We start from the raw sequence: 24,383 nt of genomic DNA on the forward strand, positions 1-24,383 counted from the left end.
ACTAATAATCAATGACATTTGAATTAGTATTATTTGCGTTGACTGTAAACTTTAGACAAAAGTTAAAACTATTGCCATGGTATTAAAAAAAAAAACTTAGACAAAAAGTTGACAAAAACATGAAAATTTTACCTAAAAATTAATTTTTTATTATGTTTCCTAAGACGTCCGAGGTCTGAACAAAATATTCCTGGTTCTCTTATTATGAGACAAACAATGAACAATAATTCTGGCGACTTGCTTGCTTAGACAAAAGTTAAAACTATTGCCATGGTATTAAAAAAAAACTTAGACAAAAAGTTGTAGTTTTTTTTTAATTGCAAACGGAACACATGAAAATTTTACCTAAAAATTAATTTTTTATTATGTTTCCTAAGACGTCCGAGGTCTGAACAAGATATTCCTGGTTCTCTTATTATGAGACAAACAATGAACAATAATTCTGGCGACTTGCTTGCTTAGACAAAAGTTAAAACTATTGCCATGGTATTAAAAAAAAAACTTAGACAAAAAGTTGTAGTTTTTTTTTAAATTGCAAACGGAACACATGAAAATTTTACCTAAAAATTAATTTTTTATTAAGTTTCCTAAGACGTCCGAGGTCTGAACAAGATATTCCTGGTTCTCTTATTATGAGACAAACAATGAACAATAATTCTGGCGACTTGCTTTAGCGCGGTATTAAGTTAGTTTCGGTTTCACACCCTGCCTGCTGGGTGTTGGCACTTGGCAACGATCTCGCAAAGTATTAGGAAAAGGGTCGCTAACTCGAGTTGAACGGAAACGATGAACTCTCATAATGTTCTTCGGACGTCTTAACTCTTATCTATAATTTTCATACAAATATCAATCCAAAAAAAACGGTATTTCCTCCCAAAGATGGTTTACAAAAACAGATGGACTTATCGATCCATCAATCGTTTATTAAATAGTATTTTATAAGAAATGGATTGAAATCATTCTATAGTACTAAAATTGAATTGGGATTGATAGAAATAAAGCAGCCGTTAGAAAACATAATACAAATTTTATTTTTAGGTAAGATTTTCATATTGTGATAATAATTACATAGAAATATTTTTTTTAGTTCATTCTAGTAAGACGCAGGCGGCAAATGACGTCAAGTATTGTGCGATCTGCAAGTCTAATATAATATTGGCGCGGATTAGCACCTTTCGGATTATACCTACATAAATATTTGGGTCGAATGTATTTCAACGAATGTGGTGAGTAATTGTAAAGGGGCAATGCTATAAGTTATTAAATATACAGGGTACACCAATTAATTAAATAAAACTAAAATATAATAGAAGTTTATTTTTTATTCCTTTTGAAAATTATCCAACGGGTAGTGCTCGCCATATTTCTTCAAATGTTCTTCCATTTCCTGCATTTGTTTTCTGAAAATAAAGATTGGATTTGTATATCATTCTTATGGCTGACAACTACTATAACTTCCCTGGCGCAACAACTAGCACTGATATTCAATGTCGAAATTAAGCGATAAGTATGCTTTTGACAAACGGGAGTCAGTCAGCGCTGAGTCGCGACTAATTAATCTTACCCTCAGCCTCGGAAACAATCGAACGTTCGACGATCTTGCTTTGCCGTTTATAACTAACGGACATCCGTAACTAGCTGACATCCAACAGTAGTCAATGTCGTTTATTACAGATTTAAATTATTTCACTATATAGTAAATGAAAAAACGACTCGTTGTCCTACATACCATATCCATTCCTCCATTCAATGATATAATTCGGAATTTTCTGTGGATGGTAAACAATTTCTTCAACCTAAAGGGTGGATCTGGTAGACCTGAAGGCCCCAGTGGCCAAGGCCGAGAACTTGTATACATATATCATTAGAGGTCGGAATAAATTTGTTGGCACGTTACAGGTTTTGACGTCATTGCAGTGATTTTCAGAGGAGGTTTTCAGAAAGTCTGACACAAATATAAAAGTTTAATAATATTTGATATTCAAATGACTTACTGAAGAAAAGTTTGATTGAATTCTTACTACGTATGAGAAAGAGTTGTGTGTGTGAGATGTTCACTTACTGTAATTGAAATGGCTTGTCATAATACACGTCTTCAAACATCTCCTTCCAGTGAGGTTTCTTCTTCTTTTCAGCCTCCTGCATCGTTCTTACGATGAAATTTCGCGAATCTTTAACGAGAGCGTTTTCTGCATCTTCGTTCCACAGTCCTGAATATCATAAAAAATCAAACAGGAGAATTACGTTTTTACTAAAATAATTAAATTTATTATGTATTAGCAAAAGTCATTTTGGCTTATGTTTTTTGCGGATTAATTCATAAATATGAATGCAAACAGCATAATTAGAGACTTAAAGATGTTGTAGTAGTATTACTACTCTTAAAAAATACACCTGTACCTTTTCGTTCCAGATAAAGTCTGAATTTCTGTACGGGATTTTCGTCTGTCGTCCATTTTTGAATTTCCTCTAACGATCTATACGCCGTACTATCGTCTGATGTAGAGTGATGACCCACCCTTGATGGCAAAAAGGAAATATTCGAATGAAATCTTCATTTCTACTTTAAAACGTCATCACAGTTTTATCGACATTAATTATGTAAAAAACATAATATTAATAATGTGTTTAGATTAATTTTCATCACCTGTAGGACATAGCTTCAATAAGTACAGGTTTGTTCTTGAGAGCCATTTCTCTAGCCTTTGTGACCGCGTTGTAGACGGCCAATGTATCAGTTCCGTCCACTCGAATAGTGTGAATTCCCATTGAAGGCCCCCGGGCTGCGATACCGTCCCCGCGATATTGCTCTCTGCTTGGAGTTGAAATCGCGTAACCGTTGTTTCTACTAAAAAATAGAGTATCGAATTGAAATAAAAATCATAATAATATAAAAGATTTCACGATAAGTGTCAAGTGTGTTATGAAATGTTTGTGCCTGCCCGAAGCTGAGAGATATACATGCTAACGATATAACATTTAAAAAAACAATTGTTGTTGTTTTTTTTTACCTGCAGCTGAGTTTCATCATCGGACATCGAGGCAGAATACGAAATTCCACACGTGTCACCTCGACGTCCATCGTTACGCAACTGAGTTTTATGTAAGGCAATTTTTGTCTCGCACCACCACTATGTGGAACCAGCTACCCACTGAAGTATTTCTGCACTCATTCGACTTAGGGTCAAGAAAAGAGCATACCAATTCCTAAAAGGCATTGTGTGTCCATTGTGTATCACTTAACATCAGATGACCCTCTTGCTCCTTTGCCACTGTTCTATAAAAATACATTAATTAGATAGCTTACCAAAATAGGATAACTGGGCACTCAAGCGTAGCTGCGAAGTTAAAGGCGGCAAAAGCATCTCCCTCAGAAGCCGCTCCCTCTCCGAAATAGCAGATGACGCAGCGGTCGTTGTTTGGTGTCCTTTTGAATGCATACGCTGCTCCTACCGCTTGCGGCATTTGTGTTGCTAAAATATATATGTACACAACATATATTATAATAAATATTTTAAGTACTCGCAAATGTCTAACGTTAGTTAAAATTTATTATTATCATTATAATCTTATAGTATAACAATATAAGTTATATCAGTATTAAAAGTTGGTAATTAGAAATAACACACGTTACTCACCTAAAGGGCTGGATATAGTGACTATGTTAAGTTGTTTGCTTCCATAGTGGACTGGCATATGTCTTCCCTTACCAGGATCTTCGTGATTGCCATAGCACTGATTCACAAGTTCTGTCATAGTCATACCGCGGTATAGAAGGACGCCGACCTCTCTGTATTGAGCAAACACAAGGTCTTGTGGTGCTAGGGCGGCTGCACTGCCAAGGTGCATGCCTTCCTCGCCATAGTTTGTCATGTAAAATGATATACGACCCTGTCTGAAATACAACTTGAAAAATTATTATTATACTCATCTTTAGCTTCAATCTTTAAGAGCTTTATCACCGCCTTCTGATTTATGAGATTTGATTTATGTATCAACCAATCGCATCGGTTATTCAAGTTATACTTCTTTAGGCGCGTTAGGTAAAAATTATGAGAGTATTTTTTTACGATGCGCGCGAACACCGTCACACAAAACCGACACCCTGAAGTTAGCTATAGTCAAAAAATTTTTTTTATATTTTTTGATGCGATTTGTACGATATTTAGACAATGTTTCTACAAGAATATTTGTATCATACTTTAGCTATCATAAGCCTCTTGTAACTCACATGTCTACTGAACTCCAACCAATGAACGTGAATTAAATAGTAAATATCAATATGTATAAGTTGCATGGTAAAATAAAAAATATATCAATTTCTTATGTAGAAGTGTATTTTTTGTAATATTTAAATAAACTTCAATTAACTAGATAATAAAACTTTCAATGTATTAAATTATTTTTTTCTATTGTTAGAGTCGTTTTATCTACAAACGTAGAATAAGATTTTTATCTTACTACGCCAAAGAAGTATAACTTCTACGTACAAGTACACACACGTTTTTTTTATATGCTGCCCGACCTAATCACTAAACAATAAATGAAGTATCACACGATATTACTTACCTTTGAGATTCATATAGGATTTTATCCATTTGATTGAGCTGAACCATACTCCTGTACATATTTAGTAAAACCTCTTTATCAAGGTTGGGTTCCTCAGTATTAATTAAAACATCCCCATTGTTGTCAAGCACTCGATATATAGGAATAGGCTCATAACTAGTTTCATTTAAAATTTTCATCTCAGTGACGTAAGGTGCCTTCGCGCCAGGAAATTCAGCGATTTTTCTTCCATTTTGTTGCACTTCCGGTCTGGTGTGAGTTGATAATAACTGTAAGTATTTTTTTTGCAGTTTATTAGTATTTTTGTAGTAGTCTGTAGCCTATCAATCTACTTGTATTGTGAATCTAAGTCATCTAAAGAACTTAAGGTTGCACTAATACTGTATATAATTTCATGGATATCAGTCCTATAGAGCATGTATGTAGGTATGTATTTATAGAGTGCGGATTCAGTTTCCGCACTTAGACGACCATTTGGTCCGTTGGGGGTTTCTTATATAGCATAATTATTAACAATAGTTCAACACTTTAACATCTTCATACCACATCTTATTTTGTCAAAATTTCTAATTCTAAATTTAGCCTATACTAATTGTAACATGTTGCGTATAATATAACATCGAGACAAATTTTGTTATCTATTTGCTCGTAAACCTATAAAATTTAATATATTCAAAAAACATTTCTTTTCAATAGCAGGAAATATGCAAATAATGTATGGCATTACGAAGAATTGGTTACGATTCTTTTCATTAGCATAAAATATGATAAGGTTTAACTATTTTCTTTGTTTCAAAAAAGTTATCTGTCGCTGGAAAATCAGACCTGTTTCCAAGGTAAAGTCGAAAAAGTTGAATGTAATAGGCTGAAAAGAGTAATTATAGTTTTCATAATTAAATTGTATGACGTACACGTACGTGACGTAATTATGTTCACGTCGCAATTAAATAATATCAGCTGTCATTAAGAAAACTTTTTAAATTATAAGATTACGTCTCGCATACTTAAATTTTATCTATTGTAGCTACGATTAAATTACATAATTATTATTTACTTATTTTTCTTATCAAAATCTGATAATTGATAATCCGAGATTTTGCCATAACAAATTTTAAGACCATTTCACTTGGTATATTTTATCAATATTTTTACGTACCCTACTCGATGAACGTAATGCGTGAAATCGTAAAAAACTAACACCACTTCGTAATGCCATTTTTTCTGAAAAAACGTCTCCTATTGATGGTATTTCGAATAAAACTAGTGACTACAAACGTACAAAGCGAAACATTAGCAAGTCTGATAAGGGGCATGCTCTTTATCGCTCTACACAGGGAGGTCAATATTTATCATTCTTTATTTGTATGTTTCTATTAGCTTTATAGATTATATGAAAAATTAAGAGAAATTAAGAAATATTAATGCTGCCTGTAAGATTTTAAGAAGCTTCTTCCACCTGCTACTTTTTAGTGTCGGTATGATCAATAAAAGTGGGCACCACCTTGATTTGCAATATATGTAAATCTGCAATAGGTATTATAAATTTCAGTACGTGGTATGAAACTGCATATTTTTCTTCAAAAACCCCGACTGAAAAAAAATATTGCAACTATGGTTTAAAAAAAAATTGTGCGTGGAGGGACTCCGCGCGGAAGAAGTGAAACCTCGTAAGGTGGAAATCAAAATAGGAAGGGGTAGAAATTGAATTTTAGTGAAATCATAATGTTTCTTTTAAGACAAACTTTATTACATTGCTTACAATTCACAATTGATCCCATTTTTTAATTATCATTTTCTAGTGGAGAAATATCCAAATCTGTAACATTTTCAATGGGATTATGAGAACTAAAGTAAGATTTTTAGGGTAGAAAGTAAAAAGTTTAGAAGTAAGAAAATTACGCATTCACTCTCGCTCTGTCTCTTTCGATTCCCCCTCCCTAGAAGCGTTGAACGTTTAACGCAACAGTGCTTTCATACCCCTTCATGGTAGCGTTAAACGTTTGTCGCATTAGAAGTTTCACTTCAAAACACTATTAGTCAACTATCAATCAGAATCATTTGGCACCTTGACACTTTTTGCTTGAACATATAGAAAAATAATACACATATTAATTGATAACCTGAGGATTTTGTTAAGTCGGTTATAAATATGTCATCACTTTTATTAATAATGAATGTGTCGATATTTTAGTTGCTTCTTTTATCAAAAATACGATCAATCACAGCGAGTCGACTGAAGCTACCGACTGTGCTGGCCATCCAAAAAACGATGAAGCCAAGGTAGAGTGCACCCTATTACTATCTATATTTCAAACTTTTATTCAACCTCCAAACTAGAATATGATATACTTAATAATATTACACACCCTATATTGTCATTGTGTTGTGTGTAATGACATCTTTAAAATATACATACTTAATATAATCTCAAAGCTGGTACATAATCCTAATCAAAATTAAATTACAAAAGTTGAGCTTAAAGAATGTTTAGCCTAAGAAAAATTTATAACTTCCAAAATAAGACTATATTGACTGATAGGCAAAATAAAACCAAAATGCATTGTGCAACACGATTAATTCGGACCTCTCGCGTACTTTTACACTTTTACTTATACATAGATCCTAGGCTATGACCATGACTATAGCGTTTTAAATTAAAGGTTAAACGTTTAAAATTACAATTTACAATATCGATCGAAACGTCATTCTGAAACAAAAAAAAATCATGAGCATCGCATTCTGAATACTAAGGATATGCGATCGAACATCGTAAAATTGATCATATAATTAATTAATGTTGAACAATCCAATATGAGTCACATAAATATATAATCATAATATAGCCTAATTTTGTTGATGATTAAATATTAAACTTTTTTATTGATTGATTCGGTTCTATGACCTAAAAAAAAACACGAATCCTTAACAGTCTTTTCGCTCTGCTCCTGCGCGTCCTGCCAATTTAACCTATGTTAATCTAATAACTAATTGTCATAAATTTCTTGCGTGTACCACAAGCGCCTCTAACGGCGAAAAAAGTAACTATGGTTTTAATTGACCATAGACTATTTACTTATACTAGATCTGTGGTTCATAAGAGTGGCCATATGAAAATTTGTCAATACTACGTTCCCGCCACGACTCATACATTTTATACTTATGTCATATTTATTTACCACACGGATACTCATTACCCATATTAAATATATGAATTAATGAGTGGCCATTTCATGCTTAAATTTGCCTACCATAAACTGGAATAAATGACAACTTACAACCAATTTCACCAATATGGTTATTGTCATATGGAGTGTAGTCAATAATCAAATATAAACCAATCGCTTTTCACCACAGAATAATTTATAGTTTCAATTGTCAGTCTGTCATTCTTTCTGCATTTGTTCTGTTTTCATGGACATGCAGGAACTAGGAAGTTAATTATATGTGCGAGAAACGGCCGATGTTGATATTATTATCGTTTTATTTAAGTAAAATATTTAATACATAAGATTACTAGTGGTTATTAGGCAGTGAAAAGTTTAATATATTTTTATAGTGAATAACTTTAATCATGCCCTATTGGTATTATGATAAAAAAGACTTACTGAACACACCATCATTTCGCGATGGAATTTCAAATGACACAGAAAATCGGTATCGAAAAGAAGGCGCTCGCTTTATCATTGACACAGGATCAAAAATGGACTTGGGTTACAATACCGTTGCTACTGGTGTTGTGTATTTCCACCGCTTTTACATGTTCCATTCATTCAGAACATTCCCCAGATATATAACAGCTTGTTGCTGTCTCTTCCTCGCGGGTAAAGTTGAGGAGACACCAAAGAAGTGCAAAGACATAATTAAAGTTGCCAAATCTTTATTAACTGAACAGAAATTTAGTACATTTGGCGATGACCCAAAGGAAGAGGTGATGACTCTGGAAAGAATCTTGCTGCAAACTATCAAGTTTGACTTGCAAGTGGAGCACCCATATGGGTATCTATTGAAGTATGCTAAGTGCCTTAAAGGAGAAAAGAGCAAGTTACAAAAAATTGTTCAGATGGCTTGGACCTTTGTGAATGATAGGTAAATTTAATTTTTCTATTTAAGCAACTCACTCAACCTACTATGGTTTCATATCAATTAAAACTTAATATTATGAGGAAGTTCAAAAGCAACTTATATATGTTTTAATAAGAGCAGTATTGCCCTGGTGGCTTCAGTATGCAACACTTATCCTTGAGGTAGGTTTGATGATTGACAACATTTGCTTGAACACTGGAGGAAAACATTGTAAGGAAACTGGCTTGCCAAAGAATGATCACCTACTTGCCTATTAGATTGACTATTAAATGATCATGAAACAAATACAGAATGTGAGGCCAAGACCTAAAAAGGTTGTAGTGCAACTGATTTGTTAGTATAAACTATACTAATATTATAAAGCTGAAGAGTGTTTGTTTGGTTGAATATGCTAATATCAGGAACTACTGGTTTAAATAGAATAATTTGTTTTGTGTTGGATAGTTTGTTTATTCAGCAATTCTAAAGGCTATCTATGCAACATCGCACAAACGCTGACAGGAGTAAATCATAAAGTTGTCAGAGTGTTATAAAAGAATGAATTATTTTACCGTATTGAGAACTTCCATTGCTTGCACTGTATAAACAGTTTAAGTAATGCACAAATAATTTTTTCCTTAAGAGTCCTTGGTAGCATATGCTATATGTTAAGTATTACTTATTAATAATATGTTTAAAAAGGCAATAAATTTCAATCTTCGTTAGATTGAAAAAAGTTGCCTTTGAGGTTATTTTAATTCAATGAATATCTTGGGCAAATATTGTACTTAAAATAACTGCATTATAATATTGGCCAAATGCCATGCGCATTTATGATGTCCAGTCGCAAAATTAACACTACACATGGAACCACAACACAACACACACACAAACCACCAAACATGGACAACCACAGAGAACTCTTAGTTAAAAAGAAAAATTAATAATTAAATTACTTTCAGTTTATGCACAACTTTGTGCCTTCAGTGGGAACCAGAAGTTATTGCTGTAGCACTTATGTTCTTAGCAGGAAAACTAAGTAAATTTGAAGTAGTAGATTGGAATGGACGCACGCCTAAACATAATGCTTGGTGGGATATGTTTGTTGAAGACATCTGTATGGAGCTACTTGAAGATATTTGCCATCAGGTACTGAAAATATTTATTCAAGCAAGAAATGCAGAGCACAGATTATTAAATATCTTTCTCACTTTATATGCTATTTTAGCAAATAATAATATTCTTTCTTTTTAAACATAGTTATAACTTTTAAAGGACATAATGTATGAAACAATTTCTTCAAATTTATTTTCAGGTGCTTGATCTATATTCACCGCAAACGCAACCTTCTGCTGCCGACTCACCCCCTCCACAGCTAGTTGCACAGCCTACTATCAGACCTGTGTTAAAAAACGACAAGAAACCCTCTGTTACACCGCCCACTTCCACATCACCTGTCGCCGTTGCTAAACCTGTTGTCACGCCCATCAAAAACGGCTCTGATGTCAAGCCAGAGCCTCCGAAAATGGACATGAGATTTACTTACCCTGGTTACCCTCCAACAATGCCCCCTTATCCGCCCATGTACTCTGCTCCTCCACCATCAATACCACCTCCACGACTGCCATTACCCCCTGGCCCTCCTTTAGCTATATATTCAGAACCACCTCCTGCAAGATTTCCTCCGGTTAATGTTCCTCCTCCCAATTATTATCCCCCTATGCCAACTCGTGCACCTCTGCCCACGAGAGGTCCAATACCACCGGGCCCACCGCCTCCAAGGTCCTATTATCCCCCAGTGTAACAGAGGGATATGTTAAGTTATTATAGCTATATTAACTTACATTCTAATTTTTTACTGAAATACAAGTATAGACTCTTATGGGTATTTCATTTTCCTTTCTTTGTAGGGGAACCCTGATGGTGTAGTTGAAATTATATAAAATATAGCTACACTGACAATAATTGCCTGTACTAATATAAAGAGATGTAAAGTTTGTGACATTGTAGGGGTTTATCTCCACTGAACGGATTGCAAAGTAGGTCAGAAAAGGCAACAAAAAAGCGACAGCATTAATTTAAATTTGTAACCATGGATAGGTTGAATAAAACTACAATATAATCACATATTTTAATCAAACAATTTTACTGAATTTATACATTTAAAATAATACATAAAATTATTGTTAAGGCCTAGTTACATTGAGCAAAAACTATTATAATTTGCGTAAATACTTCAGTTTGTGTAAATGCATATAGCAATGTTTAGATGGATTTTTTGTGAAGTTCTTATTGACTAGTAACGAAATTTATGAAAAATTTAACACTTCAATAGAGTAGACTTTCATACATTTACTATCTTTTATTGTTGTAAGTAAATTTGTGCAGTAGTATATTAAAATGTATCACTATTCATTTTATTTAGAAATTGTTAAATAAATAATAATGACACCTCACGGTAACTGAAAGCTCAATTCAATGGCCTTAACAGTTAGCTGCCCTCGGACTAGATAATAAAAATACATTTGAACACAAATTAATAAGAAATATACAATGTTAACTATACTATAAATTAATAAGTTATTTTTCGGAATACTGATAGGTTAATATATCTAAATATAAAAATGATTCTCACGACAACACAAACTAAAATACGAAAAATTACATACAAATGACAAAAACAGTTTTAATTATATTTAAATGTTAAATAAAAATCAAATGATGCACAGTTTATAAATATTAATAATACAATTAGAAAGGCACATAGGACGATATCAGATCGCGAATAATCTCCGATTTAAGGCACGTAGTTTCACTTAGAGGCTAAAGGGATGTTCCTAGGTATAGAACGCACGTATACGTAAAATTATAAAACCCTGTATCTACCTAATTTACTTTGCAGCCCTTAAAATATTCTAGTGAGCTTTTTGAGTAGATTTTTTGTGTTCAGTTGAAATTAAAGTTCTAGTGTTAGTTAAAATATGGCTGTATACAAGATGTGAATTTAATTAGAAAAATTATGAAAGAGTTTCACTTAAATAGCACATATAGGTTTACAAAAATATACAAACTAGACGAAGATGGCAGCGTCATGTCAGTCCTAAATTATTTTCAATATGACCTAATCAATTATGGCTTAATCATGAGCAAATATACTTATAATGTGTAATAATTTCATTTGATTATTAAATAGAAAATTCATTTTTATTTTATACAAAATAGAAAGAATTTCTTTGTTTATACAAATACTGATTTTAAATTAGATAAAATGCAAGCAGCACAAGCGCCCACATTTAACAGATAATCTATACAAACATGGTATGAAGATTCACTAGACGGCGCCCTTTGAACAAATTCGCCCTTACTTGGCTTTCTGAAACGTTTTATATGAGGCGAGACTGTTTGAGATACATTAAGAGTACTTGATGCAGGAATCTGTATTGGTGGACGTTCTCTATGAGGTTGGCACGCTGTTGGTGCAATACGCTTATCGTTCTCGATATGTCTAATTCCTGAAAGTAACAATTTTAATAATATAAATAACTAGAAATAAGAAATTTTCAAAACATGCAATGTTCTTACCCTAGCACTTTGGTTAATAAGCTAATTTATAAAAATATGTCTATGGTGTACAAGAGACTAACATTGAAAAAACTGCGAATTAATGACATAGTGGGTATAACATTATAATTTGATACTAAAAGCCAGCCTTTTTAAATTAATTTGGGTAGGGTAAGTCCAAACTCTTCAAAAAAGTAGATTTTGACATACGACAGGCATAGTTCGCTCTAAGTCTCGACTCTCAATTTAAGTCGAATAATTAACAGTTCAATATTTATTTACTCTGAGAAAATTCTATAGAAAATATAAACCTGATTTGTGTCAAGCACGTGTAGCAATAAATCTGACGCAAGTGCCACTCCGCTGCGTCCAGCGGCGCGTGCGCACGTCACCACGAGAGGCGCGTTGCGTGACGTCACAGCTGCATCTGCAGTCGATTCTGCTTCGCACGCTAACCGTAGCCCATTTAGCTCGGAGAGGAATTCTTAAACGAAAAAATATTATGCGTACACATAGTTTTTATTTATTTACATGACCTGGATACAAGTTTCAAAAGCAATTTGAATCAGATTCAAACTACTATTAATAAGTATATATTACTTATTAATTTTATATACATAGGTACCATGTGACATGACCGTTAAATGTTTTTTTTCTATTAACAATTAATATTGAAATGATACAAGTATTTCGGACAATTTAATACACACAGCTAATAAAATGTGAAATATCCAAAAAGAAACAATCGCGAACGCAATTCTTTATATTTCACTTGAATAATAATTATAATTATAAATAGTTTTAAAATATACATATATCTATATATATAAAAGAAAGTCGTGTTTGTTACAACACTTTTATAAGTTCTCGAGTTATACTCGAGAACGGCTGGACCGATTGCCATGGTTTTTGATTTGTTGGATTTGTTTCCGTCCCGAATAGCAGAATACATCTTAAAAACAATGAAAACTCGATATGTGTAATGAATACTTAATCATTTCAATAGTTGCTGATTTGTTTATTATATGTCAAACATTTGTTGTCCAATCCTGTCAAATAGTGTAACAACTTTTTTTTATTTGGAGCTTATGGCCTGGTTGCTGAGACCTTTAAGCCACAGTTTTATTTTTTTCTGAAGACATCATGTGTGCGTTCAGAAATTTATTTTTTGTAAAATGTCTACAAAGTTCAGGTACTGTTATATTTGTTTGTTTTAGACATTAATTTTCGAAAATTATTTATTAATTATTTAATTTTTAATTCCCGAAAATAATACCTAAGATTTATTCTACAGTAAAAACATAAACTCATCGGAAAGGAACGGAATTTAGGGAATAAAAAATCAGTTGGTAAAGGTTATAAGATTAAGGAAAAAAAATCTACAGGTTAACAAAAGTGTAAATGTCTTTTTATAGGTTGTCTATGATTTTTCTTGATAAGCTATTCATACGTAGTGGTTATATACTCTTTGAGCTATTGTCTATGTCTCGAATGTTCAGGCACTGTTATTATATTTGGTGGTTTTATGCGAGTGCACATTTTAATAACAATGCCGCGTCCTAGAAGATCTAATATTTCCCAGCGAAGCCGTAATGCAATTAGGCAACGGTATATCGCGAGTCAATTATCTGATGGAGAGCAAAGAAGGGCCTTAATTCGTGCTTCTCAAACACAAGAGCAAAGAGAGGCAGCCCGTGAAACGGCTAGCTTAGAAATGAACAGACTCGAGATGTTTTGGTGGTGCAATGATTTTATTATCAGGCGATTTCCGACAAACACTACCAGTCGTTCCAAGATCTACTGCTGCCGACGAAATAAACGCTTGCCTCAAAGCATCAAATCTGTGGCGATATGTAAAGAAACTTCAACTGTCTGTAAATATGAGAGTTGCATTGTTGAACGATCTATCTGCTGATGATTTCTCGAAGCAAATCCGAGTTTTTTTTTCCCAATCTGCACAACATAGTTTTCAATCATTTTTTTCTGACATGAGTTTGAAGTACTTAACTATTATTATTTTTTTATTTTTTTTTTATTCTCATTCTGTATGTATGTTTTCATCATCATTCATCATAATAAAATACTTTTTTGTTTCTATCTATATAAATATATTATTTTGTATCATTGTTTTACGTTCATCAAAGCCTAAATTAGTTCAGCTAAAAAGTAACACGACATTCATTGACTGTTAGGCGGTACGAAGTTCGCCGGGTCCGCTAGTTTTAAAAATAAATAGCCAGGTATTATGTACATACGAATAAAGCCAGCGACATCAGTATTAGGCGCGTGCTGCGGCCAGCGCGAGTACTGCACGTGCCACAAGTGACGAGCTCGTGCGCCGCGACGTACGCGCACACGTACTGAACCGCCCCATTCGGCACGGGACCATTTGCCACACGATACTTGGAACTAGAATGTTAGAAAAAAATATATATAGAAATAGGTAATAACTATCATCTTTCAAGAAAAGTGTAGCAATCATCTTTCAAGAAAAGTGTAGCAACTTCGGAATCAGGACCCCAACTTGTGAGTGAAAGATATTCCGTTAAGTCAGTTAAAGTAATGCGTGTTGGAGTTGAGAACCGCATCCCATTGCGGATTGGTCTAGAGGATGTAGAAAGCGGTTGTAAATTTGTCTAGCTCGAAAGCGGCATCTGAAACTGGAGGTAAAGAAGAAGACATTACAACCCCGCTTAGCCAGCAGATCAAGCGACGCAAGTGGAAATGGATAGACCACATAGTCCGAAGAGATTCCAATCATATCCTCAAGCAGGCTCTTGATTGGAACCCGCAAGGAAAGGCGTGGCCGTCCCAAGCAAACTTGGCCTCCTAAAGTTGCAGATGAGGCAAAGAGAGCCGGAAAGACTTGGATCGAGGTAAAAACGAGGCTCAAGACCGAAGGCGTTGGAGACACACTGTGGACGCCCTCTGCCCCATCTAGGGGTTATAGGGCTATAAGCATATTGAGTTATATTAGATTGGTGTATATGTATTTATATATTTTCGTACGATAAAAATAAATATGTACACCTGTTTTGATTTATGATAAAAACGGTAATTCGAGAAAAATAATTTTAGTTTTTTTTTCAAAGCAATTGATATGGAAATTAAAATCTCCAAACCTGTCCATAATCCTTGGAGTGATGTTCAGGCGGTAGGTACTGCGGTGAGTCCACATCGACATTGGCAAGGAGACGAGCCCCAACTTGCCACACACACTCCCATACGAGTGCAGCCTGTTCCGAGCCTCCGGATTGAGCTACTACGTAGAATCGCTGGGAGTTACCAACTGTCATCTGAAAGTTGAAATATGGAAATAATCAATACAACATATATTTTTAGAGATTGCGATATTTTATAATTACGGAGTACGAGTACAGTGTATTTATAAAATAAATCATGGAAATACTTTTATTAACAGTCGTTTGATGGTAGCAAGAATCGAAGGTTTGATTATCGCATCTTTTTCGTGACGTAGAAAGAAAATATTTTTCGCGATTTTTATTACTTTATGCTCTTTAGTAGGACAATTCTTCAGATATACCTTAATGAGCACAGAGTAAACTAAATTTAGTATTTGAAAGACATATTTTTTAAAATTTTGATTTATTACTACATACTACATATTTTAGTTTTATGTTTTGACTCCATTCTCGTTACTAAAATTTCAATTATAATAAACGTTTTTTCCGCGTAAATCCTTCGCAGAAATCATCGCAAAACGCGTTTCATTATACAAGGAAATATTAATTGCCTACAATATTTCATATTGAAAGTGCAATGTAACAAAAAATTGTGACAATCATAAAAATTTAAAATTTTCGAAACCGACCATTTTTTATATTTTTTAAACGACATATTTTTTTTTAAAAAGGAATATAAGGTGTTGATAGCAGTTCGGTTTATAACTTACAGTAACATGGGAAGCGTTGATATACCCGTGTGGGTTTTCAGCTGTGGGATGTAGTCGCACTCTGTTATCTTCGTAGGGCAAGGAGTCCCCGTTATTATAAGACGCGTATTGCGCTAACAACGCCGTCTTATATTCTCCCTGCACCTCACGGCCTTTAGGTATTTGTTCGAACGCGAACGATAACTGATCATCACACATTTTACGTTCTAGCAATTGGCACTGGAATTCAAAATAGAGAAGATAAAGAGGCGGTAAGACCGGATAACCAAACATTAGAATAAAACTGTTCAGCCAATTTAAAAGCGATGACCCGCTCGAGTAATGTATGTTAGGTCCTTAATTGCGCTTAAATCAATAAATTGTCACTATGTTAGAAATTCTTATTGTCAATTAAATTTATTCAACAAAACAAGCTGCATGAAAAATGTTATGTACGATTTACTTTAATGTTTCAAAAGTGATGATTAGGCATATGATCCATTTTATAGCTTTTGAAACATCTGTCATATAATAGTATTTGTTATATGATATGACTTGCGATACATTTTGACCGTTAGTTAAAAATTTATTGTCAAATCTCTGTAAACTTTCAATAATAACTCACCAATGTTTCTTTGGTAATACCCGGTGGCAACGGTTGAGTTTTCGGTAGGCCAGTGGACCAGCGATGTTTGTTTGCCTGCTGGCCCGTTTTAGCCCTATCCCGACCCAGCGTAGCGCTCTTTACTTCTGCTTTATTCCCACGCCCCATAAACATTCCCCACCTTCGTCTCTTCTTTTCTTTATTACTATTCTTACTGCCGTCCAGCTCGACACTAGTGCTGTAAGTCGAGTTCATCACCGAACTCGATAGAGCACTGTCCGTTTGCGATGTATCAACTCTGATATCAGGGATACTTATCGATGTAATGTTATCCACCGATTTGCTAATCGTGTTGTTATTCGATATTTTATGCGTCGACAGACTCTGATAAGGTGTCTCGTCATAATCCTTTTCATCTGTTTTTATCGACAACTTATCAATATTTATAGCGTTATCGATGTCTTTGTTAATCGATGGACTGGAGACATTCAGATCTTTGGGCAGACTCGATTCTCGCACACCTTTAATGATATGTGCGTTAACATAATGGCTGTCGTCAATTTTGGGTGTTAAGTTGACGTTGTTGTAGTTATTTATCGCAGGGTGACTGCTGTTTTTCTCGTTTAAACGGCTGATTTCATCTGTTGTGGTTAAGCTTTGTGCTCGTTCGCGGATCTTTTGTTCGCTCTGCCACGGCAGAGGCACGTTTTCATATATCGGTTCTTGTGTTTCGCTGTGTTTGTGCGGTAAGACCAGATGCGTCTGATAGGATATCCGTCTCATAGGCATGGAGTACATTATGTTGCCTCTCTCGTCGTATACCTTCTGTATGTTATCGGAGATGTGGTGTGGGTCCATTATGATGTGAGGATTGGGGTCTAAAACCGAAGGAAGGTTGTTGTAGGTCCCGTGTGTGGCTGGAAGTATGTTCGGGCGGCCGTAGCCGAGGACGTGTCCGGGATTAACGTATCCGAGATACTGCCTATTGAGGGCTGTTCTCGTGGAGACTAGATCGGGACTAGAGCCAGACACGTGGGAGTTGATGTATCCCCGGTGGTAGTTCAGGGCTTGGCTGGCGACGGCTAGGTCAGGGGTAGAGTTTGACGCTAAGCCGTTGGAAGGGTAAGGAGGAGGTGGTTTGTAGACATTGACATAGTGCAGAGCGTGGTCTGCTTGTACGTTAGGATTGAGGGCGATGGGGTAATTGGCGAGATATTTTATGCCGTAAGCATAATCTTCCGCGGGTGGCGGATTGACGGGTCCCGTGTGTCGTGTCACGTCAGGATAGTGGACTCTATGAATGTCGGGATGGGAGCCATAAACCAAAGGCTGGGCGCTGGTGCTGAGGAGTTGGGAGTGGGTGTGGTGGTTCTGGTATCGGAGCTGAGCCTCGGCTCGTTGTTGTTGATACTTTTGTTGTACGGCTGTCTCATAGTCCGGTGCGGGACGGTAAGATGGTAACAAAGCCCTGAAATAATTATTTCAAGCATGACAGCAAATGTATAGACATTTAGTACTTTACTAATTAAAGTAGTTTTACCGCTAACTACTTTAATTAGAAAGTGTTAGTGTTTACAAAATAAACAATGTTTTTTTTATAACAATACATTTTTGTATCTCTATGTTAATGGGAGGAAATTTTGCGATATTTGAAGCAACCATTTTTTGGAGGAGATGAGTTCATGTACTTTTAATACACCACTATCCTACAGAAGCGGTACGGAATAAACATTTACCTGTTCCTGGGCTGCGGACGATTCTCAGCGAGTTCAAGACACGATGTAGAGTGAGCCCGATGTGCGGCGCTCAGCGGTTCAAGGTGGGACGTACTGCCCACCTCTCGCACATCCAACTCTTCACGACTCTCCGACAGACCATGCTCCTAAATATTAAAAAAGAAATAAGTTCAAAAGATCACTATGGAGTGATAAGGCCGCATGTTATACTAAGCCGATGCATTTGCTTCAATCCTGGTATTTCATCGACAACCAGAAATTCATTTGTTTCCAAGATAATTTAATATAATATAGATTGAACTAATACAGTGTTTTACATTTCTTCCACGAGTTGTTTATTTAATATGCACTTCATAAGAACAACACAAGCAATGCGCGTTTCGTTTCAATGAGTAATAACCGTAGCATAAGCAAAAAGTGCATTCACATCGCGGAGATAATTAGCAGCGCCATTGCACTTGACACTCGAACGCGGTTGCAAATAGCACAATTACAATTCTATTCCTGCCAACCAACAGTTTTCGAAACATCATTAATCAGTTATGGCTTGATGGGATCCGATAATAGCAGTTCCATTAGCCTCAATGGTTTCCCATTAAACAGATTAATTTGCGTCTTAAATGATAGTACACAGAAAAGCCTAGTTGCAAGGGATTGGGTGATTATGTGGCTTAAATAAACTGACGGTCAAAGATTCGTATTTTTTTCTACGTACCAGACTTTCCAACCCACAAAAAGACTTCATACAGGACTTGTAATCACAATAATCAAATGAACAATATACGAGACAGAGCGTCTAATCGTGAATAGTTTTTTATCGTGAGCAATTATCACTTTCGCGGTGACGCGATGTTTGTAAACTTTTCTCATGAGAGCGATAAATAACGGATCGTTAATAAAGAAATGTTACACAGATGCTCATTAGTATTGACAAATAGATATTTTACGAATTTTTCTATTGGAAAATATAGAAATTAACCAGTGTTCTATGGGCAAGATTCAGTGAAGTGACTTAAACTAAAAGTATAAGTAACTTCAATATTTCTTGTTACTGTATTGTTAAAACAAGGTTTTATTTTAATCTTAAAAGCGTAATCATACCGAAAATATCTTTGATACAATAAAATCTTATTGATGATTTATTCGAAAGGCATAATGGAGGTCTGAAGAAAGAACATTGGCGATTGAGTTATCTTGAGTATTTATCGTGTTTATCGAAAAGAATGCGGAACGACATGTATATTTCACGCTATCATGTAATGTATTATTAAATGGTGAAAATCATTTACTTAAGTAAATAGTGAAAATAGCTCGTCTTGCATGCAGTGGCATTGATTGACTATGTAATTACCAAGACTTAGCACATTGTTGCGAATTTAATGTATGACAATAATAGAAAACGAAGTGCATTTTATATACATATCACGTAATGAAAATTTTCAATTATGATTCAGATTACTTTTTTCTCTACCGTTATTTTAAATTCCGTGTAGGACGGCGCTGACACTTTACGTCTGTTTCATTGATTTTAATAATCTGTCATCTGTACCTGACACACATGGATTTTTAAATCTAAGTCATAGAAATGTCTTTATGACGTTAACGTCTGTGCACGACCGAGTTCAAGGGTATGTCTATGCTTTCTAACAATCGTATTTCAACTTTTTTTAATTATTTTCACCGATCAATCTCCTTCGCGCCTTCTCCATCTACACGACACTGGCGAAGTACCTTGTGCCCAGTTAGCACAAATAAGACATTTAAAAAAAAAGTTCAAAGGTAACCTGGGGGTGAAAATCGCACGATTACCCACTAAGCATGCTAGTAATGAACAATTTTTTTTTCGACAAAGCTCGTTCTGTTACAGTCACTGTTTATGTATATCCTAAAGAAAGCTACCTACTTTTCATATTGAGAAAAGAGCCAGCAATAAAAACATAAATTACTAAAGGACCGGAAGGCTAATGTACATTGTGTAATAAACCTGCACGACAACACGAGACGCGTGTGAATGCGTAAAAATAAACACATATATGAGTTAGTCCTAATCTCTTAATCTGTTTAGTACCAAACTGGATAAAACTATTAATTCAAGGTTAATTTCTGGCCTAGTGCGGCCCACCTATAAGGCTAATGTGTCAAGATTATAATCGTATAACTGCGGAAGTTAGTGATAACCGCTGGGTTCTGTCAGATGAACGTTTAATGAGACGTGGATAATTAATATTTAGCGTGAGAATATTTTACAGTTCTTACTAACCGATTGTTAATAGATTATGTTTTATTAATGAACTGGCGGCAAAATGTAAGACAAACAACATTCCAAACTAGGCGTTGTCTTTAGTCTTTTAGGTATAAATTACATTTCCGATTACTAGAAATGTGTAAAAATAAAAGATAGATTGATTTATTAATCAGTAATGAGGCTATGTAAGTCAGATAATATTAATCGTCACGTAATTATAAAAATATTGACTTTTATTTTGTAAGTCCGCGGAAAACGTTACGTACTTAAATTGCCGTGTGAGGCCTTTAAATGACATTGAAAATGGATCAATTACCAACGAGTTACAATATTAGAGTAATATAATTGAGATATTATTTTAATTGGTTAAAAGGTTATTTAACAAGAACTATCGGTTACTATATTGTCAGATTTGGTAAATTAGACTCTGAAACTTCAGTCTTGGGCCACTCGTGTATATCACAATTCACAACACTTTATAATGAATAGCGTATCTTAATAATATTTCAGTGCTGCTTGTATTTTTTTCATTAATTTTCGTTAATAAACAGGTCTTTTTCGCCTGAGATACGACTTTTAAGAGTATAGGTATATTGGAATCTTATATTTTCGACATAGGAGTCATGCTTAAATCTAAGCGTTTATCTTTCCTGGGTCGGTTTTCATACGATGTTTTCACTGTCACCACATTGAACGAAAATACCTTGGTGAAAAGATGGGATAGCTCATACACTCAGTGGTCACAATGAACAACGTAATATAGTCACCTGAAACTTAGGTCGGTGCTCGTCTCTGGGAGCACTGAGGGCAGCTTGGTGTCGCATGTAGAACGTATGTTGGTGTACGCACATACGCCACACGTACTTTCCATCCTCTGGTGATGGTAAGGCGAATGAGGCGGACTCGCCTTGCTTCTGGCACTCTATACTAAATGTGCGTTTGTGGTTTATCACATTGGTGATGTCCATCCACCTAAATAATGATTTAATATATTAAAGGAATGTCTGTTCCGAGGATATTCTCCATAGTCGAAGTAAGAATGGTACACCAATTTTTTTTGTGATTGTGGTGAAATTGGAAACGTAAATAAAGTAATAAATTTGCGTTAATATCTGTTAAAGGCAATAAACCTCGAAATGTATAGTACTCGCGTAAACCAAAAGTATTTATTGATTTAAATGAATGGATAATGTTCCATGTAACATTGTTTCAATATTGCTAAGAGACGTACGCTCAATTAACTTGATGAAGTAAGCGTTCAGATCAATCAAGTAAGCAATCAGATTGAACTGCATAAATTTGATATTGTTGGAATTGGATAATATATGAGTATGATGATCTTTTTAGGTTTCCAAGCATGTGTGCTAAAGTTATCATCGAAAGATTTATCATAATCCGTTCGATTCTACGGGAGATATATATACAAAATATATATTATATTAGACTGGCTACCCAAGGCAAAAATAATGTTACACTATTTGAAGTCAGTTTTATATTCTTGAATTTCTCAATAAATATTTACGTGAGTACCATATTACAGTGTTAAACACGATTAATTATGGAAATTATGTTAATTATGTGAACAATTTGTGATCATATAAGCAAAAATACACCAGCAAGGCAGGGGAAACAAATTGTGCTTCCGAAAAGGGAAATTACCTATAAAAGTGTGGCGTATCACTGGTATCCGTTAGTACTCTTATTCCAGTGAGTGAAATGGCGATAGTCACTTCACTCTGGTCCCGCTGGTCCTTGGCAACAAACATTTCTTGTCCATATCCTCGTAATTGCTGGCATGTTGTTATGAACCCTTCTTCTGCCTGAGCCTATTTACATATTTTTATTATAAAATCATCAAAGCAGGTTTCAAAACTAAGCAAGTATAAAAAAGAAAGTATTTAGGTCAAATCAAAATATTTAACAGCAGGCGTTTGTTTCTTTTTTTATTTATTTTTATTAAAAAAACCAAATGGTTATAGTATATATAATGTACATTTAATATTTTAAACATATTTGATGTTTAAAAACTTTGTGTGCTGATTCTACGTTGTAATCTCACTGATAACTGATAAACACATTCACATTTCCCAAGGTGTGCAATCAATGACTAATTATGAGACAACTAAAAAATTGTTAAAATTTAACTTTATCTTACAAATTACCCTCTATTCAAATTATAATGTAAATTAAATTCATAAGATGCAAATTATTAAAATTGCATAAGTAAATTTATAAATAATATATAAAGAAATTAAAGTTATTATAATTAATTTTTATCATTTCAGTAAGTAGTTAAATAGAAAGTTCCATTATAATGCATGTTATCTTTTAAAATGTTAATTTTCCAGACATGTTATGAATACATAATTTTGTCAACATATATCATATTATAGTCAATGTTCAAGTAATATTATTATTTTACATATAGTTAATTTACTACCAGGCCAAGTCAATATTAAAACAGAAATCTTACCTGTGGCATATTATGTAAAGACATATGATGTTGTATTACAGCAGCAGTTAACCACTCCAGACGACCTGTTTCTGCTAAACTACTACTGTCTATAATCTGGCCATTTTCTAACATTTGCTTAGGAAATGTGAGCAAATTCTTTAAATATTCCACAGTATGCCTTTCACGGTCATGATTCCCATATTCAGCTTGTCTGCTATAAGACGCCAAAACCACTGCTTGCTGACAATCACAAATGATCCTGCCCTCTACTAGGTCATTTTTCAATTGTAAGAAGTAATGGTACCTTGTTACTTCATCGGTTATAAGGCTTGTACCAGATATCACATAGTACATGACACGCAAGTAAAGCTGGTGGGCCGAGGAGTACTTCTCTAGCTGCCGCTTGAGAGGCCTGTCTAGTTGAACCCATCGCGGCTGCTGACTGCGGTTTACGTAACGCAAACCAAAGAATTCTGGCTGATTTATTGCCTGTCTTTGGCACACGTTGTCCAGACACTCTTGTCCTGTGCTGTCCACAGACAGGGTACAATCTGCAACACCCCCATCGAGTAGCTCAACACTTATTACAAACAAACTTTTAGATGCAACGTTATATTGTCGCGTCTTCTTCAACTTCAACTTGAAAGGCATCCTCTGACATTAACCGGGGCCAATTAGTAAAAACATCACGAAACTAGCGTTACGTTATACATTTATGGAAAAAGAATGTTTGGAAAAAATGCTTCCGTTATGCGCGACACATATTTTCTATTACTAAGGATATAAGTCAATAAAGTTCTGAAAGCGATGATCTAAAGTAAATTTTACTGTTAGTCACGAATTTGCTGTTATTAATAAAACAGAGAAAAAAAGAATGTAAATAGAAATAATAAAATCAAAATAAAAAATTCACAACATTGCGGCCTTCCAACACTTGTGAATGATGACAAATATGTTATATGAACTTAAACTGTCAACGAATACTTGACGTTGACACAACAATAACGGAAGACAGAAACGGCGGCGTTTTCAAATATTTTACTTTGATTTTAAGACACAAATATATTATATAAACATCATTATAGATAGTTTTTTAACCATTTATTAGAGGACGAATAATTAATAAAGAATTGGCGGTAGATGTTTTCTATAAAACCAATACTTATTTATAACGTTTGATACATCTTATTTTAAATATCTAGACATATTTTAGAAAAATACTATAAGGTTCTTCAAAACTATTATAAGATAAAATTTAA

The 24,383-nt window shown here is 34.5% G+C and overlaps 3 protein-coding genes across 3 annotated transcripts; 1 reads left to right on the forward strand and 2 right to left on the reverse strand.

The window, feature by feature from the left end:
• Positions 1–1,304: 1,304 nt before the first annotated feature.
• Positions 1,305–5,871, reverse strand: LOC125052502 (2-oxoisovalerate dehydrogenase subunit alpha, mitochondrial). Its single transcript, XM_047653390.1, has 8 exons — positions 5,726–5,871; positions 4,570–4,838; positions 3,639–3,895; positions 3,308–3,473; positions 2,648–2,848; positions 2,401–2,519; positions 2,063–2,210; positions 1,305–1,400 (listed from the first exon to the last, which is right to left on the reverse strand). Exons 1-8 carry the CDS (start codon positions 5,783–5,785, stop codon positions 1,322–1,324), a joined length of 1,299 nt encoding a protein of 432 aa, XP_047509346.1. The 5' UTR covers positions 5,786–5,871; the 3' UTR covers positions 1,305–1,321.
• Positions 5,872–7,980: 2,109 nt separating this feature from the next.
• LOC125052277 (cyclin-K) lies at positions 7,981–10,513 on the forward strand. Its single transcript, XM_047653017.1, has 3 exons — positions 7,981–8,655; positions 9,594–9,780; positions 9,947–10,513. The coding sequence occupies exons 1-3, from the start codon at positions 8,141–8,143 to the stop codon at positions 10,433–10,435; spliced, it is 1,191 nt and encodes a 396-aa protein (XP_047508973.1). The 5' UTR covers positions 7,981–8,140; the 3' UTR covers positions 10,436–10,513.
• A 353-nt stretch (positions 10,514–10,866) lies between these two features.
• Positions 10,867–24,073, reverse strand: LOC125052276 (tyrosine-protein phosphatase non-receptor type 21). The gene is made up of 10 exons (XM_047653016.1): positions 23,143–24,073; positions 22,329–22,495; positions 21,437–21,641; positions 18,425–18,570; positions 16,710–18,156; positions 16,106–16,324; positions 15,315–15,488; positions 14,448–14,601; positions 12,504–12,676; positions 10,867–12,143 (listed from the first exon to the last, which is right to left on the reverse strand). Exons 1-10 carry the CDS (start codon positions 23,773–23,775, stop codon positions 12,015–12,017), a joined length of 3,447 nt encoding a protein of 1,148 aa, XP_047508972.1. The 5' UTR covers positions 23,776–24,073; the 3' UTR covers positions 10,867–12,014.
• Between the last annotated feature and the right edge of the window lie 310 nt (positions 24,074–24,383).

This window comes from Pieris napi, chromosome 9 (assembly GCF_905475465.1).
Source record: "Pieris napi chromosome 9, ilPieNapi1.2, whole genome shotgun sequence".
NCBI classification, from domain to species: Eukaryota; Metazoa; Arthropoda; class Insecta; order Lepidoptera; family Pieridae; genus Pieris; species Pieris napi.